Source organism: Ammodytes marinus (assembly GCF_949987685.1).
Source record: "Ammodytes marinus genome assembly, chromosome: 9".
Lineage (NCBI taxonomy): Eukaryota > Metazoa > Chordata > Actinopteri > Uranoscopiformes > Ammodytidae > Ammodytes > Ammodytes marinus.
In genome coordinates, this window is record NC_137213.1 from 17,635,531 (window position 1) to 17,660,819 (window position 25,289).

Sequence of the window (25,289 nt, forward strand, 5' to 3'; positions counted from 1 at the left end):
GTTCCATAAATGTTATTGAAATATCTTAAAAGCTGTCCACACATTTTATTTTAACTACGCAAAGTGGGTTGGTGGTACTAAATCAGTCATGAAGCTATATAAGCTAATTATATTATTTTGTCCCAACCATAAGTTATTTCTATGTTACAAGACTTGCAGTAATCTTGTATTTACCTTAATACGATATTATTAGTACGGAGATCAGGGGCCTAACGAAGACTTCAGAGAGAGAATTTGGGATAAGGGATTATTTAAAAAAATCCGAAGGTGACAGTTTTTTTTTTTCAAACATGTACATTTTTTCTTTCTGCTTTTTGGTAATTCTGTGTCTCCAAATTATTCCAGAAAATAGTACTAAATAGCCCACATTGACACAGGTGATTTAGCCTTAGCTTTCTTCTCAAAGTGCACCAGATTGATGCATTTGACTTTAAAAGGTTCAAATTTTTCCCCCTAGAAGGTCCAGGGTCCCAAACACAGTCTCCCAAATTCCTTTGAGAAACACTCTGTGTGGCCGGGTATTAAAAGTCATTAGGCCAGGGGGGACTTTGTACGCGTACCCTTAAAATGATTTGGTCATTCATCGATAGAATATATTGTGCCCTTTTTTTTGCACTGAGCACCTGCCCCCCAAAATGTCTGTGCACGCCACTGTTGATGGCACAAATTATCATAAATGACATTCTAATATGTGTAGCCTACACGTGAGGCCGTTAACACCTCAAAGCCACAGAAATGATTACGTCTTACTAAAATATCTGCATATAATGGGATTGGTTGGAATAAAATGTAATCTGCACTTCATGTAGACACCTACATCAGAAAGAAACATGCATGTTTGACCAAGATTAAGTAAAAGTATGAAGCTCCTGTTTCATAAATCAAACTTACTCCTCACCGTGCTGTCCCAATACTCCCAATGCAACATTTTTAAACTTTACTGAGCTCACATTCTTTTTTCCTAGGATCCATCTTTTAAGGCTGTGAAGTGGAAGCTGGGATTACGTGAGTTTATGGTGCACACTACAACAGGAGTATTGATCAGTTCTGATATTATCAGAATTATTTGAAAACAGTTTTCAAATTACATCCCAAATTGTAATTGGAGAGGAGATTAGCTTGTTCTCTATCAAATCATTAGTTATTCTAGCCACATAAGCTTAAAACCTTTTTTTATGAATTTGGCATTTAACTACTGACGGAGAGCCAATGCCATCTGTGGCATATGTCACATGTTTTAGAGAAATATCCATGAGTTTGTATAGGGAAGTACTGACACCCGCCTACACATCACTGACAAGCTGTATGTGGGAGTGTGTTTCCAGATGGAGGCAGATAGGGATACAAGGGCTATTGCCGGATGCCACGTTCATTCGAACAAGAAATATGGACATCTAAGGTTTAATAGACTGAATCTGTATTTTCGTACACATTTACAAAGACAAACTTTATTTTGATAGTCACAAAGAAGCAACAGTGCCTCTTTCGATGAACCAAAACTAAACTGTCAGCACGGATCTTGATGAATCCGTGTACCTTCCGTTCAATCCATATCCGTTTGGAAATCGAAAAGTGACCTGTTTTTTTAATAATCATCCTCTCATCTACATTATATATTATACTAAAACATGTTTTTATCCATTTTTAATCACAATTCATGACCAGGATATCAAATATGAGAATACTGGCCTAAATGTTGATTTTGAAAAATACATGTTTGAATTTAGTGAAAGAAGTGTGTGTGCGCGCGCGCCCAGAGGCAAATTTAGCCATTACGCAAAGGTAGGCAATTGAATCCGTGTACCTTCCGTTCAATCCATATCCGTTTGGAAATCAAAACACGAAAAACGAAAAAAACTGTTTGATTTCATTTTTTAATTATTTGTTTCATTTAAAAAAAATTAAAAACTGACTGTTTTATTCAAAATATGCCTGTTAAACATGAATTGAATCCGTGTACCTTCCGTTCAATCCATATCCGTTTGGAAATCAAAACACGAAAAACTAAAAGTGACCTGTTTTTTTAATAATCATCCTCTCATCTACATCTTATATTATACTAAAACATGTTTTTATCTATTTTTAATCACAATTCATGACAAGGATATCAAATATGAGAATAATGGCCTAAATGTTGATTTTGAAAAATACATGTTTCAATTTAGTGAAAGAAGTGCGTGCGCACGCTTGTGCGTGTGTGTGTGTGTGTGTGTGTGCGCGCGCGCCCTGAGGCGAACTTAACCATTGCGCAAAGGTAGGCAATTGCCTTGGGTCTCATAATCATCTGATAAATGTTTGTTTTACTCTTCATTCATTAATCACCGATTACGTGCGGACGTCAGCATCGCACTGGGAACTGAAGGACACATCCTACATTATTGATAATGTTATACACCAACTGAAATATTTCAGGTCTTTTGTTGTTTTAATACTGATGATTTTGGCATACAGCTCATGAAAACCCCAAATTCCTATCTCAAATAATTAGCATATCATGAAAAGGTACTCTAAACGAGCTCTTAACCTAATCATCTGAATCAACTAATTAACTCTAAACACCTGCAAAAGATTCCTGAGGCTTTTAAAAACTCCCAGCCTGGTTCATTACTCAAAACCGCAATCATGGGTAAGACTGCCAACCTGACTGCTGTCCAGAAGGCCATCATTGACACCCTCTGAGCGAATAGGCTGTTCCCAGAGTGCTGTATCAAGGCACATCAGTGGGAAGTCTGTGGGAAGGAAAAAGTGTGGCAGAAAACGCTGCACAACCAGAAGAGGTGACCGGACCCTGAGGAGGATTGTGGAGAAGGGCCGATTCCAGACCTTGGGGGACCTGCGGAAGCAGTGGACTGAGTCTGGAGTAGAAACATCCAGAGCCACCGTGCACAGGCGTGTGCAGGAAATGGGCTACAGGTGCCGCATTCCCCAGGTCAAGCCACTTTTGAACCAGAAACAGCGGCAGAAGCGCCTGACCTGGGCTACAGAGAAGCAGCGCTGGACTGTTGCTCAGTGGTCCAAAGTACTTTTTTCGGATGAAAGCAAATTTTGCATGTCATTCGGAAATCAAGGTGCCAGAGTCTGGAGGAAGACTGGGGAGAAGGAAATGCCAAAATGCCTGAAGTCCAGTGTCAAGTACCCACAGTCAGTGATGGTCTGGGGTGCCATGTCAGCTGCATGGTGTTGGTCCACTGTGTTTTATCAAAGGCAGGGTCAATGCAGCTAGCTATCAGGAGATTTTGGAGCACTTCATGCTTCCATCTGCTGAAAAGCTTTATGGAGATGAAGATTTAATTTTTCAACAAGACCTGGCACCTGCTCACAGTGCCAAAACCACTGGTAAATGGTTTACTGACCTTGGTATTACTGTGCTCAATTGGCCTGCCAACTCTCCTGACCTGAACCCCATAGAGAATCTGTGGGATATTGTGAAGAGGAAGTTGAGAGACACCAGACCCAACACTGTGGATGAGCTTAAGGCCGCTATCGAAGCATCCTGGGCCTCCATAACACCTCAGCAGTGCCACAGGCTGATTGCCTCCATGCCATGCCGCATTGAAACAGTCATTTCTGCGAAAGGATTCCCGACCAAGTATTGAGTGCATAACTGAACATAATTATTTGAAGGTTAACTTTTTTGTATTAAAAACACTTTTCTTTTATTGGTCAGATGAAATATGCAATTTTTTTGAGATTTTTTGGTTTTTCTTTACTTTTTTGCCAAAATCATCAATATTAAAACAATAAAAGGCTTGAACTACTTCAGTTGTGTGTAATGAATCTAAAATATATGAAAGTCTAATGTTTATTAGTACATTAGAGAAAATATTGAACTTTATCACAATATGCTAATTTTTTGAGAAGGACCTGTATGTCTGTCGCTGTTTAGATCATGCCTCGTTTCCTCTGAGCAGCACAGTTCGGTTCGGCACGGTTCGGCAGGGTTACCCTACTAGATCTGCCATGCGTTTCCACTACCGACAAGAGGCTTTAGCCTACTTAAAAGACGGAGATAGCCACGGTCAGAAAACAGTCTATGGGTCAGAGCCATCACGGCTCTGGCCGCGCATAGCTCGTGGCATTGTGGCAGCGGGACACAGTTTAACCCGCTGATTAATATAAATTATTATTTGGAACTTCAAAAATTAAAATGCCCATTTTTTACATTTTCTGTTGGTCTCCTTTCCCATTTCCGTATGTAAAGGGCGACATGGAAAATATGAAATAAGAAATGGCAATCAATTCATGTTTTGCAGACATATTTTGAATAAAACAGTCTGTTTTTAATTTTTTTTTAATTAAACAAATAATTAAAAAATTAAATCAAACTGTTTTTTTCGTTTTTCGTGTTTTGATTTCCAAACGGATATCGATTTAACGGAAGGTAAACGGATTATTCTCCATGGGTCACTTGACAAGAAAATTGGCTGAGACAAAAAATTAAAAGAAAAATAATAATTTTGGGAAAAAAAACAATACATTTCTATGAGAAATTTTCAAATTCACAATTTCAAATGTCTCGGACAATGTTCTTGTCAAGTGACCCATGGAGACTGCTCATGCCAATTTTCACGCTTGTATCAGCAACTGAAAAATTCTGACGAAAATAACCACTCTATTAAGCACACTAAAGCCACACGTGCATGGAACGTCTGAATCATTTCCGATCGGAGCAGGATAGTTGCTGATGTGTGAAAAGCATAATGAGCTCTGAATATTAAAATGTGGCTCTATGCTACGCTGGTAAATAGGTTTGTGAAAAAATAAATCGACTTTACCACGTCGTTTTTTTTTTGTCTTATAATAAATGGGCAATATCCAAAAACTAAATATAACTAGTATGAGCATTCGTTTGATTTTTTAGTTGCCAAGAGAACAGAAATAAAAAAGATTGGATTTGATAGGATTTTTTTTTTCAGTATTTTATACATATTCCCAAACTTTAGTGCAGTTTGAGATGTTAAGCACTGCTGTAGCCTGCTGCTGACTAATATGTCTAGTTTCTGACTATCATGTTGGGAGTTTGATCCTCGCTGAATCTTAACATGGAAATAATTCTGACCTACATGTTCTCATAAAAATATCTACTGAACAATAGGAGGAATTGATTCACAAAAGGGGCATAGACTAAAGACTAATGTATTTAAGAGTAAAATCTCTTTGGAACAAATGAGAAAAAATACTAACTGCATTGACCTTGCATGGAATCTTCTTCTTCGAGTCCATTGCAATCTCAGATGTCGTTCTGCCAGTATCTGGCGCAGGTCACAGCTGATGGGGTGGGTTCAGCCAGGTCCTGGGGGCTGCACTGGGGGGGCGTGATCACACTGCAGTAGGTGGGACATTGTCTGTACTGCTCACCAGCTGCATATGTCTGCTGGCTGGTAGCCCCATGCTTTCAAAAGTGATTTGCTCCTCTCCTGCTCCACTCGTAGCCTATTGAGAGTCTTCCAGGTTGGCCATGGAAGGTTGTGCCCGCTGGCGAGGCATTCCGTAGGAGTGATTCCTCTCTCCATCCAGTCATGGGCTCGCGTATGGAGCTGGTTCCATTCTTCTTTCCACAATTGCATGGAATTATATTATGTCACTATAAATATAGCCTTTTGGATGATTAAGTACCTTCAGCGAACTGTGGCAAACAAAGAAAGGTGACTTGTAATATGATGTATGATTTTATTGGCATGAGTAAGTAGACCATTTGACTAGACCAACAAGAAAACCTTCATTGCAAACAATAGGAGATATATTAAGATAAAGCTATTTTATCGATTTTAGCCGCAGGCAAAAAAAACAAAAACAAATACTGTCCGAAATGACAGTGAGCAGTACTTTCCCATAAAGCGTCAGGAGTTTCAAAAGTTGATCGAACAGCCCCTAATAATTGTTGTGGTGTGGATGTACCTTTCAAGTTTTTTAAGATATCAAGGCTTTAAGATGGGATTGTTTGGGGCAATATTTTTTACATTAAAAGGCACTGCTATGGTTTGCTGCAGAATTCCACAAGATGTTATTTAGGGGTGCTGACCTACACATTACTGACAAAGTGCATGTGGGAGGGGAGTTTGTCTCTATGAGAGAGCATGCTGGTGACCTCTTTCTGTGTCTTTCTGAAAAATAATTAAGGTCTATGTACCAGCAAGGTGAAAGTCCTTTTGGAAACTGCATTCTTAAGATCTTAACGTTTGTGTGCAAACCAAACATAAGTAAAATTGCTGGTTTGGAGCAGCTCTGCTGACATATATTTTAACACATTCTGTGCAAAAATCTTTTGAGTTTAATTTGAGATAGTCGATCCACTCATCTCCCTGTTTTTTTTTTTTTTTAAATCTAATTTTTTTTTTTTGCTTTCCGTTCTATTTTAGTGATTGCTCATAGGGTTTTCCAGTCATGATCAGGGATGCACGTCCAGAAACTCTGTTTCGTATTTGCGTACTGCCCAAACACACTGTCGTACCCTAAAATAATTTACAAGGCTGGCTATTTAGGTACATATACAGTAATCATGAACTCTCTTTAAAAAGATTATCCAGGTTGGAGTTTCTCCATGATGATGTCCATTTTCCAACATTGCTGTCCTCAAGTGTTTGGTGGTATCAACAATGAATCACTAGTGGCGCTAAGCAGGATTTCAGCATCATCAAAACATAAAGCAGTGTGTTTTAGTTCCTAATATGTCAGCTTGTCTTGAGTTGTTTCATCATTGAAGCTCTAAAAAGAGACAGTTTCTGATAAACTGTCAGCTGTATTTCTCTCAAGTATGTATACTAAATGAATCGCTGATATTTATAAAAGAAAGGGTGGGGGCTGGCAACCGTCCATCCCATAGCTCTTCTTGTATCTGTGTCATCATGATGTGAAGTTATCCCACATCATCCCTGGCTCTCTGCCATCTCCCCCTCTATCTCTATCTTCCTTTTCCTACTGCACGCACAACTTTGATATATCTAGTTTTTTTGTGGACTCATGGTAACACACTGATTTCTGCCACTAACCATGTAATCACTGTGCCCAAAATATAATGTATATTGTTGGGATGCCAGTTGTTTGGTAGTATGCATGATTAAAAAAAACTGTGATTTTGTTTGTGAACTTACTGTGTTATGGTATACTGTTACATCTCAACACCCTCCCCAGGCTTGGCTGTACAGAGTATTTACTGTACCTCAACTAATCTGATGGCCTGCAGACATTTGATACCTATAAATCAGTTTGTTTAATCAAATGCTCACGTCAGTATTCAATGCAACCAACTTGAGAGATGATCCTATTCGACTCACTGCGTGTTGCTTTGAGCGTGCTGTTTGAGGGATTCTAGTAGTGAAACTTATGGTCATACATGGTTGTCTTCTCACTGACTCCACCCCCTCATACCGAGGATTCCCTTCTTTTAGCTGAGGCCAATGAAGAAAGCTGAGCTGATTTGCGTCACACTCTCACTTTTACTTACAGGCCCCAAACAAGGATAACACATAAGTTGCATCATCACGTCTCATCACGTTGTTAAGCCTTCTGTGGTTTTCAGAGATATTATTGGTCCCAGTTCAGTGACGTACTAGCTGGAGGGATTTAAGATTAGTTTTTAGTGGCATTTGAAACACATCAGTAGTTTGACTGATTCATAACATTCAATGTAAAGTTGATGGATACGTTTTAGAACGTTGAGGGCCAGCTTTAATTTGGTTGTGATGTTTCAGAATACTGATACTTGCTTGAGCTCTGCAACTTCAGTCTGATGGTGTGTCAGGTGCTGTGAATTGTTGTGCTCCCCAAAATGAGCCATTTTTCATATATCAGTGTTTAAAGTATTTTATAATTCTATAGGATTTCGTAATATGCATTCTAATTCAATTTTAAAGTTGAAGCAATAGTGACTCAATTTTGTCTGCCGAGTAATTTGTTTTCCCGTTTGAATAAAGCATGAAATTAAAAAACTGTAAGAAAACGCACAATTTCCTCATATTTATCTTCCCTTTTCTGTGCTGTTGACATCTAAATGAGCCATTGGTGGAATCCTTTGGTTTGATAGCAGTAATTTATATGTATTAAATGGCAAGACTTTCAGTTTACAGCCCAGCCTAACCATGTGTTTTCGCACGTTTTTGTAAGCATGTATCCTTCTATTGCATCTGTTCGGCTCACATGAATACGTGAGTAGAAGAGGATGTGAGGGTTTGGGGCTACACATGCTTGGCATGCTGCTCATCACAGGAACAGAATCCCAAACAGTCAGCTGTGATGATAAATTAGATGTGATTGCACAATTTGAGCATTTTATTTTATTTAGGGCCTATCTAGATTTCTGTGCAACTGCCGCAACAGAATCAGCAATGCACTGATATTTATATAAAGGCCTAGTAGTCTATATAGTAGGCTATACTTGACGTACTAGGTGGGGGGATTTAAGATTAGTTTTTAGTGGCATTTGAACACACATCAGTAGTTTGACTGATTCATAACATTCAATGTAAAGTTGATGGATACGTTTTAGAACGTTGAGGGCCAGCTTTAATTTGGTTGTGATGTTTCAGAATACTGATACTTGCTTGAGCTCTGCAACTTCAGTCTGATGGTGTGTCAGGTGCTGTGAATTGTTGTGCTCCCCAAAATGAGCCATTTTTCATATATCAGTGTTTAAAGTATTTTATAATTCTATAGGATTTCATAATATGTATTCTAATTCAATTTTAAAGTTGAAGCAATAGTGGCTCAATTTTGTCTGCCGAGTAATTTGTTTTCCCGTTTGAATAAAGCATGAAATTAAAAAACTGTAAGAAAACGCACAATTTCCTCATATTTATCTTCCCTTTTCTGTGCTGTTGACATCTAAATGAGCCATTGGTGGAATCCTTTGGTTTGATAGCAGTAATTTATATGTATTAAATGGCAAGACTTTCAGTTTACAGCCCAGCCTAACCATGTGTTTTCGCACGTTTTTGTAAGCATGTATCCTTCTATTGTATCTGTTCGGCTCACATGAATACGTGAGTAGAAGAGGATGTGAGGGTTTGGGGCTACACATGCTTGGCATGCTGCTCATCAGAGGAACCGAATCCCAAACAGTCAGCTGTGATGATAAATTAGATGTGATTGCAAAATTTGAGCATTTTATTTTATTTAGGGCCTATCTAGATTTCTGTGCAACTGCCGCAAAAGAATCAGCAATGCACTGATATTCATATAAAGGCCTAGTAGTCTATATAGTAGGCTATACTTGACGTACTAGGTGGGGGGATTTAAGATTAGTTTCTAGTGGTATTTGAAACACATCAGTAGTTTGAATGATTCATAACATTCAATTTAAAGTTGATGGATACGTTTTAGAACGTTGAGGGCCAGCTTTAATTTGGTTGTGATGTTTCAGAATACTGATACTTGCTTGAGCTCTGCAACTTCAGTCTGATGGTGTGTCAGGTGGTGTGAATTGTTCTGCTCCCCAAAATGAGCCATTTTTCACAGACTTTCAGTTTACAGCCCAGCCTAACCATGTGTTTTCGCACGTTTTTGTAAGCATGTATCCATCTATTGCATCTGTTCGGCTCACATGAATACATGAGTAGAAGAGGATGTGAGGGTTTGGGGCTACACATGCTTGGCATGCTGCTCACCCACTTTCTCACCTTTTCTCTTTGCACTGCCTCAGCCTGACGCAGACAGAGCACAAGGCAAACAGCATCATGACTGACTCATTCTTTCTGCCATCTGTTGCTCTGTTCCTAATGGGGAAACTTGTTTTCGGTGCAAGTATAGATCACAACAGCAACTCTGTTCAGTCTGTGGGCCCAAATAAAGATATATACGAATCAAGACAAACATTTTGATAATACTACAATTAGCAATTTGTGATAATTGCAAAATTATACATTTTTACAGCTGACTATTTTCCAAAAATCACCACCTTGTCTAGATGTTCAGATGATACAAAGCATCTGTTCCTGGAGCAGCTTCTGGGATGGATTTGTGAACGGAAATAAGAAAAGTGTGAGAGAGCAGTTAATTTCTCACCTCTTGGAATTTTATTTCTATTTCAGGATGGAAATGGGTATGGCAGGTTACCAGCAACTTGCACGTTTCATATTATCTGGAATTGATCAATATTGGAAAGACATTGTTTGTGATCAAACAAATCACTGGGGCTATTAGACTTGCCCCTATAGCCTGCATTGTTTATACTGGGAAATGCTCCAGGACATAAAGTAACTAAAATCAGGCTTATTTACTTGGGGTGTTGCTGTTGATCGCAAAAAAAAAGATGATTCCTTTGTTATGGAGGAATGTAAAGCCACCAACTGTCAAACAATGGAGGGAGAGAGTAAAAAGTGTATAGCCTGCCCTATGTGACAGAAAGTATAAAAGCCAAACTCCAATTTAGGACTGATATTTTCATTGTTAAATGGACACCTGTCATACTTAACACAACTTCTCTATAACCACAGTGGAGAGCATGTGATGCATTAGAAATGGGTTTATGTAGGTGATTGCATATGGATTGATTAGAAATTGATTGCCTGTGGCTTTGATAACCATAAAATCTGGGTATGATAGCTAAATGTGAAGCATATAATAGTACTGTGTGATTTGTGGTTGTTATGTATGTGTTTATATTTGCATGATTGAACATGACAAGAAATGTGTAAAATAAAACAATAGGGTGGATGAAGCGGATACTTCATTGCAACCAGTTTCAGACTTGGCACTGACAGGAACAAATATCACAATGTTACTAGTATAAACAGAACCACGCAAAATGAAAAATGGAGGGATGTCACACTCAAAATTCAAGCATTATTAAATTGTGTATTTGGAGTAATGAGTGTTGGCCTACATCAGCAAAACCTTTTGAGCCAATAAATTCACTGCTGACTGAAATGGTTTGACCAGCAGCATATTCCAATCCCAGCCACTAGGGGGACAATATGACTTTTGAGGGACCCCATCAGAGGAACAGAATCCCAAACAGTCAGCTGTGATGATAAGTTAGATGTGATTGCAAAATTTGAGCATTTTATTTTATTTAGGGCCTATCTAGATTTCTGTGCAACTGCCGCAACAGAATCAGCAATGCACTGATATTTATATAAAGGCCCAGTAGTCTATATAGTAGGCTATACTTGCGCAATAAAACATATTGGAGAAAATCATAAATTGGTAGGTCTACGCTATAAATTAGATAACACTACAGCCACGCTCAAATACACCTGGGGTTATCACATTATTTTATGTAAGTATATGAACTGTTACGCTTATGCGACTGATTGCACAGCACACACATTACACACACACTTGTATAACTGTTTAGATAACAGTCGGTCCTGCCGAGCCGCTGTGAGCCAACCATAGGCACGGCTTCATTCACCGGCAGCTGCGTAGTAGTATTTTGCTCTTGCCTCAGACACGCCGGAGAAAGCCGTGGGTTTCCACGTGAAAGCGATGCAAATCCTTATGTAAATGACTGACAATGCCAGAGACCAATGGCAGCGCGGAGCGACAGCTTCCCTAACCGCCCTCGTGGAGACAGGCAGCTCCTATTGGTTCAGAGTGCTCTGACGTATAGAGGGACGCCTCCGGGGACCAATAGGCGAAGAGCTGCAGGAGGAGCCTGCAAAGGGAGGCTCTAAATGAGGTCACTGGCTGAGATGAAAATACAAGACAGACCCTCCTGTAGCCTATTTAGAAACCTGAACTGAACAGAGCAGGGTGTTAGAACCAGTCCGGGACAGACGGAACCCTCACGATATCCCTGCTTGGGTTACCATAAAGAGCTGAAGAAACAGGCCCTTGTTTCAATTCGGCATCGGGACAAGGAGAGGATTTGTGAGGTTGGTGGAGTCTTGACGACTATAAGCGTTGTTATGCGATAAATACCTTTTTTGTATTTATATGTTGATATAAATGTAATACATCTAGACATTAGCCTACCGCAGTTATTAAGGAGCTGTGCTTTGAATTTGTAGAATAATATGTTATGAAAGTCTCAAAGTTGCATAACTGTGTCAGTGTGCGGTTCGATGTCGGTCAGTAGACTAGGCTACAGCAGCCCTGCCCACATGACAGCGCCGAGGATGTGATATAATCATGCTGTAAACGGAAATTCCTCCAGTGACCTGCACTCAAAGGATTTCGCCTTTACATAAGCAGCGCAGCATGCATCGTACAGTCAAAATAATACCGTGTTGCGATGGTGCAGAGTCGTTAAAAGAGTAGATTTGACTGAAATAGCTAGTGTGGAGTGTGACGAGTGTCGCATATGGTGCACAGTGTGGACGCGCTCTCTGGTGTCAGTGGTGTCACAGGAAAACTCGAACATTATGCACAACACCTTACATAAAGAGTGTAGACAACTGCACCAGCACATGGCACAAGTTCATATGCGGCAGCGATTTGAGAGTAGCCTATGCGAGACGAGAGCTGTGGTAAATTCGTAAGTAAATGCGAAATAATTTAATTTGACTTAATTGCGAAGATGTCCAGGTTAAAGAACAATAATACTTCACACAGTTGGGTTAGGATACATACATTACATCACCATGGTATTGTTCTAATAATATAGACTTATGGACCCACCATAAATACCTTTTCATCTCAAGAATTTGGTCTTGCACTTAAGTATACCTAAATCTTTATATGATAATCCAAAGATTAAGGTTTCAGTAAATATTTAATCAATCATGTTTTCTTAATATTAAATGTATGCATAAGTTGCAATGGACCAGCAGTACTTCATCATGACTAACTATGCATATCTCCTTCTCTCCACAGATCATCCTCTTTGATCCATTCCGGAAACACCCTTATGCAAATAGGTGATTGTCTTTTATTTTTTAAATTTCTTAAAACTAACCTGAAACAAGCCCAGGCCAGCACTCCTTACTGATGTCAGAAGGATCAGACTCCAAGCCCTATCGCTACCCAGTGCTGGTGGATGAGGATGGAGTGTCCCCCTCATGCAGCTCCATGGCTAGGGGGGCCTCAGGGTGCAGCTCCATGGCACAGCTGCACAGGATGGGGGGCTATGGCCAAGGCGGCTCCGACCTAGGCCTCCCCTCGGAGGGTAGTGACAGCAGCGGTCAAGACCCTCCCGCCTCGCCGCACAACCATCGCAAGAACTCCCGCTCCCGCTCGCCGCCCGAGGAGGACGTGGAGATGAAGAGCAGCGGCTCCAGTGGCAGTGGGACCGAATCGCACAGCAATGAAAGCCACGGCAATGAGAGTCAGGGCAGCGAGAGCCACGGCCACGGATCCATGGGCAGCTCCAACGGCACCAGCAAAGACTCTGCACTGCTGGAGTCTTCTGAGAGCAATAAGAGGTCAGTGATCGTTGTGGGAATGATGAAAGGCATTTACTGTGGTGATGAGTGAAAGGAGAGAAAAGAATGAGACATTCATGTGGGAAGCTGTTGTTCTTGCCGGAATCGCTTTGATCTGGTCTACAATGTTTGGTGAAAAGAAATCTTTGGATTTTGGACTGTTGGCCAGACAAAGAAAGCAACATGGATATGGCCCACACTTTGGGCTCTTGCAGATTACCTTGTTCCCAGAATTACTGCTTAAAGAGCTCTCTTTTTCCACGACTCAGTCTCAGTGCAAATTGGCCTACTGAACACTAATGCATGTTCAGACAGTTGTATTTTTGTACACCAAAGGCTACATTTGATAGAATTAGATACCTGCTTGTGCTTAGGGAGGCTATTTTTAAAGGCGCTTTCTATTCTTTGTATTCGGACATGAGAAAAATAAAAGGGCATGTTAAAGCCAGTAAAGTTTGACCAAAAAATGTAACTCGCAGTCCACTTACTTTTAGCTATTTCCTTAACTTTTAAAGCCATATCGCAGTCTTATAGTTTGCGTGCTCAAGTACCAAATTGAAATCACGTGATAACGTGTTGTTACCGTGACAAGTGAGAAAACTCCGTCCACTGAGGAAAACCATTAGATGTGTTCAAAGCCATGGAAACCGGAAGCTACTTTGGAAAATTAGCTTTCACAATATACATGTAAATATTAACTTGGAAATCTTATTTTCAAATCTATTTATAATTTAGTAATTAAGTCTCTCTTTCGCTCGCTCTCTCCTTCTCTCTGAGGTGAATTAAGTCATTTTTATTCTTCTTTCTCGTTTGCAAATTGTTCAATTGTTCCTCTCTCCTCCACAGCTCCAACTCCCACAGTCCATCTCCTCCCAGCAGCTCCAATGCCTTCAGTCTGCTGAGTTCAGAGCAGGACAACCCATCAACCAGCGGCTGCAGGTTAGTGCAGCTCTCAACCAACGCTGTAACACCGCCACAAATGACTTACATTACACTATGGTTTACGTTATAAATTGCAATATCTGACTTGCTGCTGTGCACGTGTGTGTGATTGTCCAAATTGCAGTAGTCAGGAGTCGGCCAAAGCCAAGACCCAGAAGGAGTTGCTTAAAACGCTGAAAGAGCTGAAGCTACACCTGCCCACTGAGAAGAGACACAACAAAAAGTCCAGCACATTGAACACCCTCAAATACGCGTTAGACTGTGTCAAACAGGTGGAAGGTAAGGTTACTTCTAAACAGTTCATCTTTTTGTTGGACTTGTTACCCTAGGAGGTCATCATTGTTGTGTTCATTCAACGTCAGGCCGCCATGTATTCCATACTGTCTTATACATATGTCCGGACTTGTATCTGTGTCATGCAGCCAATGAGGAGTATTACCAGCTGCTGATGAATAATGACAGCCAACCTCCAGGCCTGGATGTGTCCTCCTATACGATAGAAGAGATAGACACCATCACTTCTGAATACACACTCAAAAACAACGTGAGTCTTTGAAATATCCTCATAATAAATACATATATTTTAACAAAAACACTTGAATTGGTTGAGTTTGTGCGATTGGTTAACTCATTTATTAAACTGTTCCACTGGATTTTTTGTCTCTTTTCAACAGGACATTTTTGCAGTAGCAGTGTCTCTGAACACAGGGAGGATAGTGTACATTTCGGACCAGGCCGCCTCCATTCTCAACTGCAAAAGAGAGGTGTTCAAGGACACCAAGTTTGTGGAGTTCCTGACGCCGCAGGATGTCAGTGTGTTCTACAGCTTCACAACGCCGTACCGCCTGCCTGCCTGGAGCATGTGCACTGGAGCAGGTACTTACACAACTGCTACACTGTAAACTCAAGATCCACAAGCATTCCTTTATCATAGTTAAGGAAAATGGCTGTAATTTGGGGTGGGCCACCACACGGTCATGGTTTTCTACAAAGTACTGTGCCATACTTTAGATAATGCATGGGAGAAATAAATGACTGTGAACAAGGTCCCTGGATATTAAGCATGCTTGACAACAGGCCTTTTTTCCCTTATTTCAGAGGCATCCCCGTCTGACTGCATGCAGGAGAAGTCCTTCTTCTGTCGTATCAGGTGGGTGAACACGGTGTCAGGCCATCTGCTACTCGTACCTGTCCTTAGTTTTTATTCATACTTTCATTCCACTCCAGATGTTTTCCAATCTGTTTGTGACATCATATGCTTGTGAACTGTAACCAGATGCTTTTTCCAGGCCAGTGTTATACATATATGCAGAAACACACACACCAGACCTTTGTTAGGACTTTCCATTGACTTGGTTTTAAAATCACTTAAAAAGTTAAATAATTCATTTAATTGTACACAGATATGGACAGAGAAATGGCTAAACACTGCCACCTTGTGTCCACTATCTTAATGATCTTAAATCCAAAAACATGAAGGGATATGTGTGAACTTTAAATTGAGAATACAATGCTTATTTAACTTTTCTTTGTACCAATATCCAGCGGTGGTAAGGAGTGTGAGGGCAACCTGAAGTACTATCCGTTTCGCATGACGCCTTACCGGATGAAGGTCCAAGACACAGTTCATGCTGAGGACCAGTTCTGCTGCCTCCTGCTGGCTGAGAGAGTTCACTCTGGTTATGATGGTAAGAGCTGAAAAATGCGCATGAGGAAAAATCGATTGTTTGATATCTTCTGACTGTTTGTTTGATTGAAGTCCACATGACACCCAGTCACCATATCTAAGAGCTTGATGGCCAAGACCTTATTATTGAAAATCTTTTCTCTTTCTTTAAGCACCAAGAATTCCATCGGACAAACGCGTCTTCACCACCACGCACACTCCGAGTTGTATGTTTCAAGATGTGGATGAAAGGTGAGTAAAAGCCGAATGTTTTTTTAAAACTTTTTTACTTCCAAGTGTTAAGTACTACTAAGTATTTGCACATGGAACCACAAATCAGAGGATAATAGAATGTATGCTGTTGCTTGCCAACTAACAGAGTTGTGTGATTATTTGTGTATCAGGGCGGTTCCTCTCCTCGGTTACCTCCCCCAAGACCTGATCGGCACACCAATCCTTCTCCACCTGCATCCCAACGACCGGCCGATTATGTTGGCCATTCACAAAAAGAGTGAGTTGGACAGAGAATTGGAAAAAAAGATGACGTAACCCTTTCTTGTGTGTTCACAGAAAATCACGATCTGACTATATTATTTTTGTCTTTCTCTTTAGTTCTTCAATACGCAGGACAACCATTTGACCACTCGTCCATCCGGTTCTGTGCTCAAAATGGAGAATACATCATTCTTGACACCAGCTGGTCCAGTTTCGTCAACCCCTGGAGCCGCAAGGTCTCCTTCGTTATCGGAAGACACAAAGTGCGCATGTGAGTATAAATGTACTGTCCTGTAATAAACAATCGTCTGTCACTGAACCACTCTTTTACTACATAAGAGTTGAGCTGTTTCGTAGAAATATTGATAAACCAATACCTATTTGATTTTAATTTGCTGATGTGTTTTTTTTGTTTGTTTTCTTAACCAGGGGCCCCGTGAACGAAGATGTTTTCCTGGCTGCTGGCGAGATGAAGGCAGTGGACTCTGAAATCCAGGAGGTGACTGAGCAGATCCATCGGCTCCTGCTACAGGTGAGAGAGGATATTGATAGAAATCAAGGTCCTTGTGTATTTTTTAAATGTTTTGAACATAAAAAGATACTGAAGATCTTACAAAATAAAGTCAAGCAAGTGTGGATTATTTCAGGCAGTGCTCGTCTATCTTGTAACTCTCCTTTTTTAACCTCTTTCTTTCCCTCCCTTTCATCTGTGATCAGCCGGTCCATAACAGTGGGTCCAGCGGCTACGGCAGTCTGACCAGAAATGACCACCTTCTGGGCATTACCTCCTCCAGCGACAGCCTGGATGAAGGCAGCAGGAGCAAGACGCAACGAGAGGAGGAGGAAGTGAGCAGCAAAGACAGACCTGTGAGTAATGAATTACCCGTTTATATTACTGTATTTAAACAAATAATAATTTGATATAATCCACTACCAACATATTTGGAATCAGACATACTGTGGGGTCTCAATTTCTGCCTTTGTGTTTTGCTTACCTTTGTGTCTCTTGTTTTTTTTTCAAGCGAACCTTTCAGGAAATCTGTAAAGGAATCCATCTTCAGAAAAGCCAGGAGCAGCAGACAGCCAAACCAGAAAACAGGAAAAGCCATGGCAGTAAGTCCAGCTGATAACTTACTGTGTATTTATAGCGGTAAGAAAAGCCAGTGGGCCCCTCCTGTACCCTTTCCCTCCTAACTCCTGTCCTCCCTCCAGTAGAGTCCTTACACAAGAGCCCAGCTGTGGTGGCGCGGCCCAAAGACTCAGCAGCCCCTCTCATCTTGAGGGAGACCGAGGCCACGATGGAGGAGAGTAGGTCCTCTTTCCAAGGGGAGATGGCCTTCAATGATCAGACCGTCCAATCCTACCAGCAGATCAGCTGTCTGGACAGTGTTGTCAGGTATACAGAGATAAAGAATGGTAGCCATGATACTGCGGAAGCCTTAGCCTTATGCGCTAACATTTTTTAAGCTTACCCACCTTGTGACCATTTTATCAATATATGGTAAATGTTATGTTATGTGTTGCTGCTGATAACTATTTGAAGAAAATTGATCATTGTGTTAAATTGATTCCTGTAGGTACTTGGAGAGCTGTAGTGTTCCCATCACCATGAAGAGAAAGTGCCAGTCTTCCTCTAACACCACGTCATCCAACTCTGGTGATGATGATAAACAGATAGGATCCAACGGCGTGCAGATGTCTGAAGGTATGTTTCACCACTTCACCTCCTAGCCCTATTAGACACTTATTGTCACCTCATCATACATAGCTACTGCCTTTTTAAGGCCTTCACACTCTGCCCTTTAAACTTCTCTTTTGAGACTCTATAATGCCAGTTCCTTGTCAGTACCTCTTGTTCTCTGTTCTCTTGGCAGAATCAGCCTTGTTGAAGGATCAGTCTGTTCTCTCCGCTTTGGATGTTCGAGAAAAAAAGTCCAGTGACGCGGCCTCTGCGGTAGTGGGCACCTCGCTGCCCTTACCCGTACCTAACAAGCCAGAAAGTGTGGTGTCCATAACCAGCCAGTGTAGCTACAGTAGCACCATAGTGCATGTTGGAGACAAGAAACCTCAACCAGAGTCAGGTACAGTGCAGTGGAAAAGTATTTGCTTCCAACCTGATTTCTCTGTGGTTGCCTATTTGTTGTACTACTAAGACTATAACAAATACGCAGCAATAGAAGAAATCAGGAAAGGTGCAAATGGTTTCTCGCAGCACTGTAAATTCAACTTTACACGTGTATGTGTACGTGCTCTCTTCTCCGTGTTGCGTGTGTGTGTGTGTACGTGCTCTATTCTCCGTGTTGTGTGTGTGTGTAGCTGATTCAGTGGATGCTTGGCCGTTTAGATCTTAACGTACAAAAAGTCAACTCAACCAATTAAGTTAAAGCTTTAGTTCTTCTGATTGTGCAAAAACGTTTGCGGGGTTATTGTTCCCATCCTAAAATAACTGGTGATGATGAGCATTATTTTTAAACTTCAAAAATGTGCGATACATCAGGGGCTGCTGTTCTACGTCCCATTTACCTGAACATTAATTGTTAAAGTTGCAATTCTTGACAAAAAAGATAATGATGTCAATCTACTTTTGCTTTTGTTACGTTTTTACTGTACATTGTAGTTTTATCACCCCATGCAAAAATACATTAATAATATATACATAATATGCATAACGATAATGAGTTTTAATATTCCAGGTGTTGTAGTTAAGTCACCTTTACTATATAGTGCTTTTTCACATTACCACAGGCCAACAACTGTGTACTAATTGGATAACATGAGCATTGGAAAACGTGTATGCGTTAGAAAAGATGCATTCAGGACAACTTGTTCAGTGGCTGCTATAAGCCACTGCAGTGCCTGATTTCTCGTCGTCCCAGCTAATGCTAAGGAAAAGGAGGCAGACTCCTTAAGATGCCAATATTTTTCCTGGTTACAAAACCGGGTTATTTAAATGAATATTGTGTATTGCTTTGCTTTATTTGAGTTCTATTCATTGTGTCCTCTTGTGTCCTCTGTCTGTAACTATGTGTGTGTATTATGCTGCTGCCTGTTTTGGCCAGGTTTCCCTTGAAAAAGAGATTTATAATCTCAATGGGTTACTCCTGATTCAATAAATGTTATAATATTGATATACAAATAATGCATTTAATTGATTAAGAGTATGCTAATGTTCTCTCTCCTCTTTCATCTGTACAGAGATCATAGAGGATGTCCCGGGAACGGGAGAGACGACAGAATCCAGCCAAAACCAAGGGGCTCCTCCTTTCGCCGTGTCACCTCCCAGTCAGGAGAGGGAGTTCTACAAGAAACTGGGGTTGACCAAGCAGGTTTTGGCAGCCCACACGCAGAAGGAGGAGCAGGCCTTTCTGTTTCGCTTCAGGGAGCTTTCCAAAATCACAGCCCTCAAAGCAGACTGCTCTCGGTACCTGGAGCGCCAGAGAGAACAGCTCACCGGCGATGGTACATCTCATTACCACACTGACGCATAATTAAACGCATTTTGTCAAATTCATAAATGACTTATCAAAATGTATTTTTTTTTCATCTAGCTGTGCCTGCCGCTCGGCCCAGTGGAGCAGGAGCAGAGCCCACCACACGGAGGGGCACCCGGAACAGGAGGACCAAGTCAAAGCGAGCCAAGAAGACTGAGTCCTCCGACAGCACAGTGTCCCATCCAAGACGACAACAACATCTGCGGCCTCCTCTTCTCAACCACGGACTCAACCCCACCTCTTGGTCTCTCTCGTCCCAGTCAACCTTTCCCATGACCTACAACTCGGTGATGCCCGGCTACCCCCTCCAGGTTTACCCCAGAGCCAATTCCATTGTTTCCCACACAGACGCCACTGCACAAGGCGGCTTTGGGGACAACCAGGTCTCCCAGGCCCCTCCCTGCGCACCATCCATCCATCCTACCCCCTACACTGTCCCCCTCGTCACCCCTATTGTGGCTTTAGTGCTACCCAACTACATGTACTCTCCAATTGCCCCTGTCCCATCACTACCACCACAACCAGTGTACCACACAGAGACTGCAGGCTTCCCCACCCAAACACTGCCTTATTGTCAAGCTACCTTTCCAGTGCCGGGCCCATTGGCAACCCCACCTTGCTTTGGTGTTCACAACCAGTACAACTCCCAGAACCATTTTGCCCCATCTATGTTCTGCTTCCCTCCAACCTCGGAGCACCAAAAGGCCATGATGGAGGGCCAGTCCCGCTCCTCTACGCCACAGTCTGGAGGCCCTGTGTCCCCACCCCTTTTCCAGTCTCGCTGCAGCTCTCCCCTCAACCTGCTGGAGCTGGAGCTGTCTGTGGACAGGCTGGACAGCACAGCGCTCTCCTCTGGAGGACAAGGGAATAACATCGCTGAATGGGAAAAAGGAGCAACGGGCAACCAAGCCAAGGAGAGGGAGCTGAAGCAGGTAAACTTGGAAAACAAATCTGTTTTTATTTTAGTTTTTTTTTCCCTCCCTAAGTCTCACAATGCATGTGTAAAGTCAAGTCAGTCTAGATTCCTCAGATGACATGTGGCCCCGGGTGTTGACTCATGATTATTGTCTTTTACACCCTTTAGCCGTCTCTCAGTCTCCTTGGTCCACCTGCACCCTTGTATTGCGAGGACACGCCATTTGTCTGTGAGCGTTTGTCTTGGGATAAAGTGTGCTCTAGGCTGAGGGCTTGCAGTAAAGAGGTAGGCGAATCATCAAAATACCGCCACACTTCTTGTATTATACCTAACAGTCTCTTGTATTCCTTTTCACAACTTAAGATTTGATTTTAAATTGACGTTACCTGAAAAAAATCTATATATTTTAAATTGTATTGGGACTGGAAACCAGTTTTATCTTCAAAGAAAAACAATGGAAAAATGTTGTTCACTCTGTATTGTATTATACTGAGATGTGACCAGGAACACACAAAGAATCTTCTCCTGCATATGAATGCAACTATTTCAATTATTGTATGGGCAACTTTGAATCAGCTGCAGAAAGATCAGGGTCTCTGTAACCACTAATACAGTAAATGTGTAGCTGTGGTATTCGTATGGCATTGCGTACCAGCCAGGTGATTGAGTGAGACGGAAGAAAGTTTCGCTGAATAAACATTCTCCCAGTTGAGTCTAAAAGAGCAGAGGCAGGCAAGATGATCTGACACTAGCCCGTGTTATAAAGATGCAGTGCAGTCTGTTGGCCAGAGCTGTGAACTGAAGCTCCTCTCTTAATCGGTACCGCTCTTATGTTTTTGTTTTTTGCAGGCAAGTTCACGCTGCGACGGGAACAACAGTGATGCCAACTCTTCGTCCAGCGACAACGACATGTTGGACATTCTTCTCCAAGAGGACTCGGGCTCAGCAACCGGCTCCACGGGCTCAGGGTCCAATGGCTGTGGGACTTCGTACAACAGCGGGACGTCTAAGAGCAGAACGTCAGCCAGCGGTACCTCCGGCAGTGGAAAAGGTCGGTTTCAACATCTTATGAATATGATAAGATACATCCTCAGGTGTGAATGAGCAGAAATAACTGAATACAAATGGAAGTTTGAAAAGTAGAAAAAAAAGTCTTTGACCTCATTTTAATGATACATTCTTAGCGGTGAGTGTTGTTTCTCTCTGTTGACTTTTAGCTGATGTTTATAGTCACAGGTTTTTTCAACCTACAGCCCATTTCACCGGGTTTACAGATCAGATGGATGGACACGTGGACAGAAATGTTTTTAGAAATATACCAGAAATATAAACAGAGATACTTTATTTTCAGAATAACTTACATAAGCTGTAGTGTCGTTTGAACACGAGTAGCAGCAACCACTGCCACATGAGTTTTATAATACTGTGTTCTGTTGGACGTTCTCAGGGAGCAACAACAGCAGTATGTACTTTGGCAGCGTTGACTCATCCCAGAACAGCCAGAAGGTCAATGGTCACTTGTGCAGCAGTGAAGGAAGGCCGGTGGAGATGGAGCAGAGTGAACCCTTGAAGTGTGTTCCACAGGACCCGCCATGGCTGCTCATGGCCAACACAGACGAGAAGGTCATGATGACATATCAGCTGCCCGTGCGGTGAGTAGGAGTGGGATAGTGGGATACTACTGTTTGATAGTTTTATCGACTTTCTGTGTGTTATGGAAGACTTAGGGTAAACATGTTTCAAATGAATTAGGGTGCTGGAGAATCCCCTATATGCACCCACATATCCAACAGAAGCCGCCTGGCCTCACACACATCTCAAAGAGGAGTGGCTAGGAAACCTGGCTGCACCAAAGTGATGATAGTACTGGGTCTGCCTTCTCACTTGAGTTTTTTGTACATGCCGTACACTGTTGTACGGCATGTTTTGTTAAACTCTTTGCCGTTTGCGTGCTTGTGTGCGCATGATTGACGGCACACAGTATTTTATGTTGTGGTACGCTTCTCTAAATAGAAACGAGAATCCTTGCATAAGTGCATGTCTTGCACTGGAACTGTTTTTCAGTGACAGTTTTTGACCACTGGGTGGCAACCTTACATTAACACAGGGTCAGTAGGTAAGAGGTGCCATTGAAAGAGACTGAACAGATGACTGTAGATGGTTATCAGCACTGAAGGATTAAAATATAAAGATGCACTGAAAAAAAGAAAAAAAACACTTGAATAGCTCAAGATGATTACAAAAATATAAATATGTGTTCTATTCACCGTTAGCTATCTTCCAACCTGGACAAAATATCCTCCAACCCACTTATCTGCAAACCCGACCCTTGTAAAGGTTTGTCAGGTCAGATATGACTGTTGGGTAGAGTATTGAATGTGTATGTGTTTTCTGTATCTGCAGAGACATTGAGACGGTGCTCAGGGAGGACAGAGAGAAGCTGAGGCTGATGCAGAAGAGCCAGCCACGCTTTACAGAGGAGCAGACCAAGGAGCTGATCCAGGTCCACCCCTGGATTAAGAAGGGAGGTCTACCCAAGGCTGTAGATATCAAGGTAGACTGACATTCTTTTTAAAAGCCCAATTCAACCTTTATGCGTTATGTATTTTTCTTTGGACGCACAAACATCTTTCTATGGCTACCTGTCTCATTCTCATTTTTATGTCTCATTTAAATCTGTCTGTGCTGTCCAGGTGTGCCATTGTTGTGACGGCCCCTCAAAGACTGTAGCAGCAGCAGCAGCAGCAGCAGCAGCGGTGGACGCACCAGACCTTGAGTTCAGTCAGACAGAGACGGGGGATGTCCAAGCCCAACGGAGGCCCAGAGAGGAACCCTCCAACACTGTTGTCATTTCCTGCTGCGGTCCTTCTCCTGGCTCCAGCTCTCAGACGTAACCAACAAAGACGATATACCTTTTATAAGTGACAGTCATCATCTATCGGCCCCTCCTTGTTCTGCACGTCTGTGAAGAGGGACATCGTCACACAGGCCCTTTGCTCCTTACGCACAGGCCTTCATTACTGTCTCTGTCTTGCAGATTTTTTTTATTTATTATTTATGAGTTTTACACTGAGAAAAAGACAGTCGGGTGCAACACATACTGAGGGAATCATTCAATGTTCAAATTTCCCTTCTTTCTTTTGTCATTTGGAGCTGCCGCTGTGTCACATGTTACTACCTAAAGCTTTACATTTTCATCCTTAATTTATTTTTCTATTATAAAAATGCTGTGAAACCTTCACTGACTTATATTTCATGGATGCCTCTTTATTTAAAGAAAAAACAACTTAACGCACTTTAATGCTTGTGCTGAATGTTTGTCTTTGACCTTGTGTGTATATATATATTTTCTTACATAAAATAAGTATTTCTGTATAAAGCGATTTGTGTTTTCAATTTTGTGAAGGGAAAAAAAGCAAGTGGGACTAAGCGTGCAAAAAATGTACTGTAAATATTATTTTAAAGATGTGAGTTGTGCAATCAACGTTACGGTTCCCACCGTGGACTGGAAAATACTGTAGCGGTATGCTGTTTATGGTGGCGGGTGATAAATATAAAGTGAGGAGGATATTGATGATTTCCCAAGTTTCAAAGGGTGCCACATAGCACTGTTTGATGTAGGCCCTCATTAATATGGAGAAGAGCATCCTGTAGAAGTGACTGAAGCTCAGTACTGTTCAAACTGGCCACATCAGAAGTCAAAGTTTAGGGTTATTGCACTGGTATAAAGCAACTCGGACAGATGTCAAGTGACTGTGGAAAGAGAACTGATCTTCACTTTGAAGCATATGCTGTAACTTCAAAGAGAGCTTGTCTTGGCAACTTGAATGTGTCATTTGTCTTTTTTATTTGAAAGGACACTGGCAATCTTATTTTTTCTTATTTCTATGTTTTGTTTGTTGAAAACATCTCAATAAAACTTTGCCTTATTTACATTGAAGTCGAAAGTGTTTTCCATTAAAAGCTTGCACGAATCCCCCTAATTGACGATTATTGCCCATTCGCGACGCCAGCGGCTATTACGTTCAAGTGGACAAATAGTATAATACTCCTTAAGCTGTTAATGGGTCGATGGCCGGTCGATGAGTATGAACGGCTGGGAGAAACTATTGCATGTTTGCAGTAGGCCGATGCCTGACACGTGTTGAGGGTGGAGCAAGTGATTTAGACATGATCCGGACGACAGAAAGGGTCAGATCAACAGTTAACTCTTAAAATTAAAGAATTCAAAGATAGGCCTATGTATCACTGAGTTTCCTCTCCAGCCACATGACATTCACCTTCCCGGTTCAAACGGATGTATGGCCGCCCACTGAGACAATAGCAGAGAGTCAGATCCTCTGGTCCACTGCTCAGCGGGCTTGATCAAAGCGATCTCCCTCCCCGTTCACACCTTTCGTACTTACAAGAGGTGCAAGAGGTGCGAAATTTAAAAAATAGCCCTCCTGCAGCGGTAATTTGCACCTCCGGAGACCCAG

The 25,289-nt window shown here is 41.7% G+C and overlaps 1 protein-coding gene across 4 annotated transcripts; it reads left to right on the top strand.

Moving 5' to 3' along the window:
* The first annotated feature begins 11,671 nt into the window (after positions 1–11,671).
* On the top strand, positions 11,672–24,708 carry per2 (period circadian clock 2). 4 transcript variants are annotated; one of them, XM_080034350.1, is made up of 24 exons: positions 11,672–11,813; positions 12,754–13,301; positions 14,148–14,240; positions 14,368–14,522; positions 14,666–14,787; positions 14,918–15,119; positions 15,342–15,393; positions 15,789–15,931; positions 16,083–16,161; positions 16,314–16,420; positions 16,522–16,675; positions 16,834–16,936; positions 17,122–17,271; positions 17,427–17,517; positions 17,617–17,800; positions 17,982–18,109; positions 18,279–18,485; positions 19,600–19,863; positions 19,953–20,827; positions 20,980–21,096; positions 21,661–21,862; positions 22,259–22,463; positions 23,215–23,365; positions 23,505–24,708. In XM_080034350.1, exons 2-24 carry the CDS (start codon positions 12,868–12,870, stop codon positions 23,703–23,705), a joined length of 4,419 nt encoding a protein of 1,472 aa, XP_079890476.1. In that variant the 5' UTR covers positions 11,672–11,813; positions 12,754–12,867; the 3' UTR covers positions 23,706–24,708. The 4 variants fall into 4 exon arrangements, with proteins under 4 accessions (XP_079890476.1, XP_079890477.1, XP_079890478.1 ...); XM_080034351.1 differs by having other exon boundaries at positions 17,620–17,800; XM_080034352.1 differs by lacking the exon at positions 20,980–21,096.
* Positions 24,709–25,289: the final 581 nt, after the last annotated feature.